We start from the raw sequence: 9095 nt of genomic DNA on the forward strand, positions 1-9095 counted from the left end.
TTAGTGACACACTGGGTCTTTAATGATGTAACAGTCTGAATTTGACTCGTCGTTAGATTTAACTTTAGTTTTTTATTTTTACAGTTTTCCTCGGAGGATGTCGGTGAGCTGAGATCAGACTGTTTGTATGTCTGGATGTTTTTTATAGTTGTCAGTGTGTCCGCAGACAGTTGCTGCTTATGGAAGTCAACAGCTTACAGAGTACGGAGGACCAATGAGGCCAAAATTAAAAAAGGACAATAATTGTATTTCCCAATATGTTTTTCATTCCTTTAAATCAAATAATCCACAACAATGATTAAGCTAATGATCATTTTCTTTATTGATTAATCTTCAAATTAATAAATAAAATGTGGAATTGTATTTTTATAAAATAATTAGAATAAAATCAGTTTTAGTGTTTTTTTTTTGCTCTTATGGAAAAATCTGAACTCTGACATTAAAATGTTAATACATTTATTTGTCACATGAATACAAATATGATTTATTATTATTGTTGTTATTGTTGTTGTTATTACAAACAGCTGATTACTTTTTACTAGCTGAAACTTTTCTCTTTATGAGCAGCTCCTTACAACCGGACGCCCCCCCCCCACCTCCCACACTCTCACACACACACACACACACACTCCCGGTACCCTCCCGGGTACCCCCTACCCCCCCCCCCCCCCCCTCTCGGACTGGAGCCTCTATAAATACCTGGAGGTGTCACCACGGAGCTCCGGGTCCGGGTCTGACCCCGCCCCGCCGCCCCGCCGCCGCCCAATGAGCTGCGGCCCCCCTATCGGTGCGGGACTGGAGGATGCCGGTCTGGGGGTGTATATGGTCATGGCAGGGGCATTCCTGGGAGTCCAGCTAAGTGACGCAGACCTTTTTAAACCTCTGATCCGCTTCAGTCCAGACCCGCTCCGGACCGCCGTCTGCGCGTCTTTACGCGGACTCACAGAGTCTGTCCGCAGGAAGAACCGGATCCTTTCTGCCCCCTTTCTCTCTTCTAGAGCTGCTTTCCTTCAGACCTGATCCACGAGAGCCCATGACCCCACCCGGACTGGACTAACAGAGTCTGGATCAGCCCTCGGACCGGAGCGCAGGGTTTGGCACTGCCCCTCTTCTTCCTCCTCTTCCTCTCTTTATTCCGCCCGCTCCGCTCCGCGTTATAAAAGGGGGGCCGGCACCATGATGAGCAACTACTTGGAGCCGCAGCAGGTCTACCAGAGTCCCGCGGACCCCTGCGAGGACGAGGACGAGGAGATGCCGGCCACCGAGAAGGACCTGGCCGAGGACGCGCCCTGGAAGAAGATCCAGCAGAACACCTTCACCAGGTGGTGCAACGAGCACCTCAAGTGCGTCAACAAGCGGATCCACGACCTGCAGCGGGACCTGAGCGACGGCCTGAAGCTGATCTGGCTCCTGGAGGTCCTGAGCCAGAAGAAGATGTACCGGAAGTACCACTCCAGACCCAACTTCCGGCAGATGAAGCTCGAGAACGTCTCTGTGGCCCTGGAGTTCCTGGAGAGGGAGCACATCAGACTGGTGTCTATCGGTGAGTCCCTGAGAGTGAGACAGGCAGTGAGACAGACAGGCAGACAGACAGACATCTACCAATAGATCAATAAATGATCGATAACAAAGGTTTCCTCATTAAATGAATTCATGGACTTTGTTTTGTTTATGAATCTTTCACAGAGACAAAATATTAATTTATAAATCCAAATTATTGATGATGTTTACTCCAGAATGTAAATAAATATTATATAAATATTACAAACTCATTCAAACATCCTAAAACCTATTCAAATATTATATTTATACATAAATTTATACATAAATATCTCTTCATATAAACACTATTTTATTTCAGTTGGTTCAAAATAACAACAAAGGTCAAAGTTCAATAAATATTTGAACGTTGATGTGGAGCCAAAGTTTGACATTAAAGAGCTGAAATATAATAAATATAATAAATATAATATAAATAAATATAATATAATAAATATCTCAGGTGTGTTTGGAGCTGCAGGTGAGCCTCATACAGGGTCACTGTGGGGTCACTGTGGGGTCACTGCGGGGTCACTGAACTGTAAAACAACATGAGAGCAGCCATTTATAAATATGGAAATAAACAGAAAACAAACATTTTTTGTTTGTTGTTTTGATTTTTTGTTTGTTGTTCTCTGTTTGTTGTTTTTTGTTTGTTGTTTTCTGTTTTTTGTTCTCTGTTTGTTGTTTTTTGTTTGTTGTTTGTTGTTCTCTGCTGTTTTTTGTTTGCTGTTTGTTGTTTGTTGTTTTCTGTTTGTTGTTTGTTGTTCTCTGTTTGTTGTTTGTTGTTCTCTGTTTGTTGTTTTTTGTTTTCTGTTTGTTGTTTGTTGTTTTTTGTTTTTTGTTGTCTGTTTGTTGTTTGTTGTTCTCTGTTTGTTTGTTGTTCTCTGTTTGTTGTTTGTTGTTCTCTGTTTGTTGTTTGTTGTTCTCTGTTTGTTGTTTGTTGTTGTCTGTTTGTTGTTTGTTGTTCTCTGTTTGTTGTTTGTTGTTCTCTGTTTGTTGTTTTCTGTTTGTTGTTCTCTGTTTGTTGTTTGTTGTTTTCTGTTTGTTGTTCTCTGTTTGTTGTTTGTTGTTCTCTGTTTGTTGTTTGTTGTTCTCTGTTTGTTGTTTTCTGTTTGTTGTTCTCTGTTTGTTGTTTGTTGTTCTCTGTTTGTTTATAAACGAGGGGATTTTGGTCTGATTTTAAAATGAAGTTCACTGATCAGGATCCGACCTTCAAACTGAGAACCACTCACGTTATGTTCATAGGAAACAGTTCTGGTCCAGCAGACGGAACCGAACACACATCAACCCCTTTCAGACCGGGTCCAGGTTCATATCATAGACCAGTTAGACCCAGACTCAGTTCTCTGACCTTTGACCTTTGGAGCTCTTTTAATGGTCCTTTGATTTTCCAGTTGATGCAGATTAACCAATCAGAGGAGGTTACGGTCAGCTAGCTAACAATTGATGTATACTAGCTAATGAGCTACATAATGATTGATGTGGAGTAGATAGCGAGTTAGCTGGTGTTGCTAACTTTAGATGTATATGTGTTTCCTACATACATTAGCCTAGCATAGCATACCTAATTACAGGAAAGGAGGAAGTTGACATAGGTTTTATATTTTATATATTTTATGATATTAGTGATATTTTTATAATCAGTTAATAGTTTATTTTATTTTAAACAGATTCATTGACTTCCTGTCTATCAACTATTGATTAACTGATTAATAGTCAGCATTGATTCACTGAGAGTCCTGCTGGAGGTCTGATGGTCTGAGGTGGACTCTGAGATCCACTTTGTGTTTCTATGAAAGAGGACTGAAGTGGATCTGAGCTGGTGGTTTCCTCTCTGTCGGGTCTATTTTCAGCAGCTGTTGGTGGAGGGAGAGCAGAGCTCAGCTGTCCCGCCATCAATCACCTCGTACTCATACCCCGACCCCCCTACGAGACACCGTCCCCCCTCCAGGCCTCACAGGCCCCCGATCCTCCTGCAGCTGTAGGTCCACAATGTGTGAAGAAACCAGATCTGTAGTTTCAGATCAGTGACACCAACTGAGATATCTGAGGCTGATATCGATATTAGAGAGTAACGCTGATCAATTGATTTACTGATCAATCAATCAGATAAATATCACAACAGTGGCAGCCGATCAGACTGTGGTGCTGGGCAGCTTCAAGGTGTGAATGAAAGAGACACTTCCTCTCCGTGAACCGTGATATTATTATTGCTCCGTGAGCATATCTAAGTACAGGAAAGGAGGAAGTTGGTCAACTGTGATTGGAGCACAGGACAAAGGGGGGCGGGGCTAATGAAGGGTTAACGGTTTGCATACTGCATGCGACAGTAGGCGCGTTGTAAGAGGCAGCTAGAAGGAAAAGTATGTGAATGCAGCACAGAGGTAGCAGCAGCTAAGGCTCATGGGTATTGTAGTATTTAGAGAAAACACCCGATTTGTCAAAAACAATGTAAAATAATGCAGTTTTGAGGTCAAAGGTCGCAGCTCAGATGAAGTCCACAGCCTTTGTTAGAGAGTTTCTGTTGGATTCTTTGTTCCTTCGGTTCTTCGTTGTGTCAGAAATAAAAACGTTGTCTGTTTCTGAAGATAAAATAATCAGTAATGTTCCTTCTATAAAACAAACATTAGTACCTGCTCTCTCTCTCTCTCTCTCTCTCTCTCTCTCTGCTCTCTGTCAGTGTCTCTCTCTCAGTCTGTAATGGTTTCCATGTGTTGTAGCAGTCAGCACACAGGAATGTGCCCCCCCATACACAGCAGTGTTATTAACCCTTTCATTCATCAGCCTCTCAAACTCTATCATCAGCACTTTTTAAAGAAGAACATTGTTACTGACTGTTTGAAAAGGAGGGTTTATTTGATTTAAATAGTTTTATTTATCATTTATGACGGATGATATTCAGGATGTCTGCTGGGTCCTTTCATCTGAAGTTTAGGCTTTAAAGTGTCTTAGATTCTGACAGCTCTTGGAAATGGATTGGATTAATGAAGTTACATTTTTCAGTCTTGCTTTTAAATGTTTTGGGAAAAAATGAGTATTGATTGTACTGTAAAAACTACAAAGTCAAACTAAGATGGAACCAATACTGATTTTCCTTCAGTAGGGATGTAAAACAGGCCTTAGATTGCATTCATAATGGTCTTAAAAAGTCTTAGATTCAACCTGCTGAAAATTAGACTTTTTTTGACCTGTTGGTTGGAAGATTCACCTTAATTATACTTTTTATTTTTAACAATATTATCTTTCCTTCCTGCTGATAATTACCTGAGTATGAGTTGTAGTTGGCTAACATGTCGTTAGTACTGTAAAACTAAAGAAGCTGTAATACAGTAGTGGTGTAGTCCGCCAGTACCGGTTTCAGCCACTGGTACAAATCAAATCGGTCTAATAGCTCCAGATTAATTACTTAATTAATCAGTCTATAAAATGTCTTGTTTTGTCCGACCGACAGTGACAAATACATTTATTTTACTGTCATTAAACACTTAGAAACTGACAAATATTCACACTTTAGAAGCTGGAACCAGAATATTTTTTGAGACTCTGTGATAGAAAATGTAATTTGTGATTTGGGGTTTTAACTGTTAATCATCTGGTTCCAGCTCTGTTCAGACTGTACATGTGTCCCATAATGTCCTACAGAGTTCAGGTCCAACAACAGGACCTTTTAATAACTACTAAAACACCATCAGAACTGAAACCCTGGAGAGCACCAGGATCCTTCAGTCGTCTCTGGTTTCAGTTTTAATGATGTGAGGCTGTTTTTAACTGAGACCAATTAGTCGGTTTCTCTGTCTGAAGATCAGCAGGAGCGGATCCAGATCAGCGTCCCTCCTCCTCCTCCGAGTCCAGACAGATGATGAGCTCATGTTTCCTGCAGCAGAAACCATGTGGCTCTGAGGAAGTCTTCTGTTTGTTCTGATTAGACACAACGATCCATCAGGAAGCAACAAAAAATAATCAACACGTTGGCTCGAATACTGAGAGTGGTCAGTATCAAAGTCAGGTGACGGGGTATAAAGAGCTGAAGCTGAGGGCAGTTTTTGAAGAGTGAGAATGTGTTTCACCTTGTAGAGAGTTTAAAATAAATGTTAAAGAACAAACAAACTCATTCCACATCTTTTAGATCCTGCAGACGTTCACTCGTTGTCTTCGTAAAGAACCGTATCATCTGCGTACGTGTTGATCAGCGCTCTTCTGTCATTAGCTCACTCTTGGCTGTACGTACCGAGACGTACCAGGAGCCTCAGACTGAATCAGTCTCTGTGGAGAGTCAGGAACTGTGTGTGGCAACAGGGCAGAGGTCAGAGGTCAGGTTCATGGAGATGAAGTGAGGTTTAACATGGCGACAGTCGTCTGAAGGAAAAAACAGTACGAGTATGATGGGATGTGGTTGTTCCCGAGGCTTATAGGTCACTGACTGAAAATTACCTGACAATACTTTTGATTATCAGTTTATTATTGATTAGATTATTATTTATAAAGCAAAAGCTCCTGTTTTGTATCTCAGTAAACCGAATATATTTGGGTTTTAAACTGTTTGTTGGACAAAACAAGTATTCAGTAAAAGCACAACAACAACACTGTAAAAATACTAGCTTATCTACATTAAATGTTATTGAAGATGGTGTGAAGGTAAAAGACACGTATTGTCACATCTTAGCTAATGTTAGCAAAACAGTAGTTAACTAGCTAGCTAATTTACATTAATCGTTAGTTAATGATATTTTAATAATAATAATAATAATACATTTTATTTATAATGCCCTGTTCATCAAAAGATCTCAAAGTGCTACAGGTTAGAAACAAAAATAGATAAGCAGTTTTAAAACAAATATTATAAAATGTATCTTATAATATTGATTTAACATAAATTGAATTATTGAAGCTCAGTTTTAAACCTGTTTCTTTATTTTACTGGCTGTAATGTGCTTCCATTCCAAGTATCCAGTTATCAGTCGTTGCTACAGATTGAATCTGTTTATTTCCTTCTCAGTATGAGACGCTGGGAAATATTAATGTGGATGTTATTAATATTAATAATATTAGTAAGTCTGCTGTGTGTTTGCAGTGCACAGTTTATATTATATTTACGGTAAATAATGAAACAGCTGTTTTGAATAATTATGGGACAGATGTTACAGAAACACTTTCACATGAATTAGTTTCATATCCAACATAAGATATTTAGCTAATTTACACAAACTGGGTGGTTACTTCCAGAATAATGTGTGTCCATTAAAAAGTGAAAACAAAGCCAACTGATAAAGTAAAACAACATTTTCCAATAACTTATTGATTGAATCCACAACACTGCCGATCAATCAGTTTGATTACAATGATCAGAACTTCAGCATCAAATTAAAGCACCAGATCGTTCCTGATAATACCATATCAATTATTCATGCACATTGTTGATTTATTTAATGGTTTTATTTATATATTGTAGGATTATATTCTGTATTATCTGCAGTGAAATTCCTCAGAACTGGACTGTACGTTGGTGCTGTCGGCCTGTTGAGGATCTGCAGCTGTTGGTTGAAATGCTTCAGACCAACTGTGACGACAGCTGACACACACACACACACACACACACACACACACACACACACACACACTTTCTCGACCATCCTCCTCCCTTTGACTCCCACACACAGACAGCATTCATACCCCCCCCCCAGGCTGTGACAGACCACATGATGATGGGGGGGTGGGGGGAGCAGTAAGAAGACTGACCCTCTGTTGTTCATCAGGCAGCAGTGTGACAGTCAGCAGGCGGCTTTATGTCAGAACTCCATTTGAAAAACTGATGATTTTAGTCTGTACAGTCTTTTAGTCCGTCTGGAGGAGGAGCTCACCTCATGATCTCACAGTGATGTCACAGTGATGCCACAGTGCTTGTGGATAGTGGAGATATATACCAGGCAGGGAGCTTCTGATTAAAGAGGCTATCCAGGTGCATTATGGGCAATGTAAGATCTAGTGTTTTTGGAGTGGGCTCTTTTCTGTCAGAACTCCATTTGAAAAACTGATGATTTTAGAGTTCGGTGTTAAAGGAGGAATTATCTGCTGCGTCTCTGGAGGAGGAACTTATCTCACGATGTCACAGTGATGTCACAGTGATGTCACAGTGATGTTTAATATACTAGGCAGGGAGCTTCTGATTAAAGTGGCTATCCAGGTGCATTATGGGCAATGTAAGAATGAGTGGTTTTGGAGTTTTTGGAGCAGAAGATGAACTGGCATTTGTTCTGCATTTATATATATATATATATATATATATATACATATAAAATGTAATTATATTCATTCTACAGTAAATAATTACATATATTATATGACTGTCTGCCTGCTGTATCTGGAGGAGGGATCACAAACAAACAGCTGTATCACATCATTTTATTAGTTCAATGTAAACTACACAAACAGTGAATGGAAATAAAATGTCCTGCTCATTTTAAAAAGGAAACACGCCCATATTTGACCCTAAAGACACAGAAAGGGTTAATGATGACGTACAGCGTGTGTGTGTGTGTGCGTGCGCGCGCTCCCTCGAGGATCTCCAGCTGTTGGCTAAATTCACTCTTAAGGTTTTTATAGATCACAGGTGTGTGTGTGTATCTTTAAATAGGTTGAACTCTCAAACAAACACACACATTTACACAGCTGCTGTCCACCTGCTGCGCGTGTGTGTGTGTGTGAATGTGTGTGTGTGTGTGTGTGTGTGTGTGTGTGTGTGTGTGTGTGTGTGTGTGTGTGTGTGTGTGAATGTGTGTGTTTTTATTCAGTTTTAGTCACAATCTGTAAAGAAAATCCAAAGTGAACACAATCTCAGAGGCAGCAGTGCATTTTTGCGTTTCCATTAATATCTCTGCGATAATACAGCAGAGGAATATTTCAGGTACTGAATCTGTGAACTTCCACCTCGATATTCTCACCACAGCGTACGGGAGCGCGAGGAGACGAGCTCGGACTCTGATGAGTGAAGGTGTGTTTCCCCACAGACTCTGGGACAGCGGAGGTCTCTGATATAAAACACGTGGATTGATCAGGTTATTTCAGGCCCTTTAAAGGAGAATTTAAGGAGATGTGTGAAAATGAAGAAGGGTTCAAACCTCCAGGAACCGTCAGTGTTACTCTGCTTTATTAATTCTTTCCCTCCGTCGTCATCACTCCTTTCCTCTCCCCACTCTCCCACAGCCTCCATCACTTCCTCTCTTTCTAAATGTCACATTACACAGTTTCTCCGTCCCCTCCGGCCCGCTCTCGCTCTATCAGGACTCCATTGTTTCCCCGACCTTTAGGGTGTTTGTTTGGTAACCGTTGGCAACTGGCCGCTCGCTGCTGTCGGACGCTAACGGACAGGACGGGCTGTGTTCACGACAGACGTGTTGTTGTCCATCCAACAAGAAGTCACATGACACAGTTTTTATATATATTTATATTAGAGTCAGCTGATATTTCTTCCTTTGACTCAAACTAGGTTATTACATTTAGTCAAATTCTATTTAGTTATTAAGTCTTGTTACAATAATAGGCTGCCATATGTGAGA

The 9095-nt window shown here is 40.5% G+C and overlaps 1 protein-coding gene across 12 annotated transcripts in view; it reads left to right on the forward strand.

The window, feature by feature from the left end:
* The first annotated feature begins 859 nt into the window (after positions 1–859).
* Positions 860–9095, forward strand: part of LOC127374452 (filamin-C) — a 52794-nt gene continuing 44558 nt past the window's right edge. For all 12 annotated transcript variants that reach the window (XM_051419756.1, XM_051419764.1, XM_051419757.1 and 9 more), the window contains exon 1: positions 860–1543. In XM_051419756.1, the coding sequence (XP_051275716.1) occupies positions 1177–1543 (367 nt within the window). In that variant the 5' untranslated portion in view covers positions 860–1176. The remainder of the gene's footprint in view (positions 1544–9095) is intronic.

This window comes from Dicentrarchus labrax, unplaced genomic scaffold (genome assembly GCF_905237075.1).
Source record: "Dicentrarchus labrax unplaced genomic scaffold, dlabrax2021, whole genome shotgun sequence".
NCBI lineage: Eukaryota > Metazoa > Chordata > Actinopteri > Moronidae > Dicentrarchus > Dicentrarchus labrax.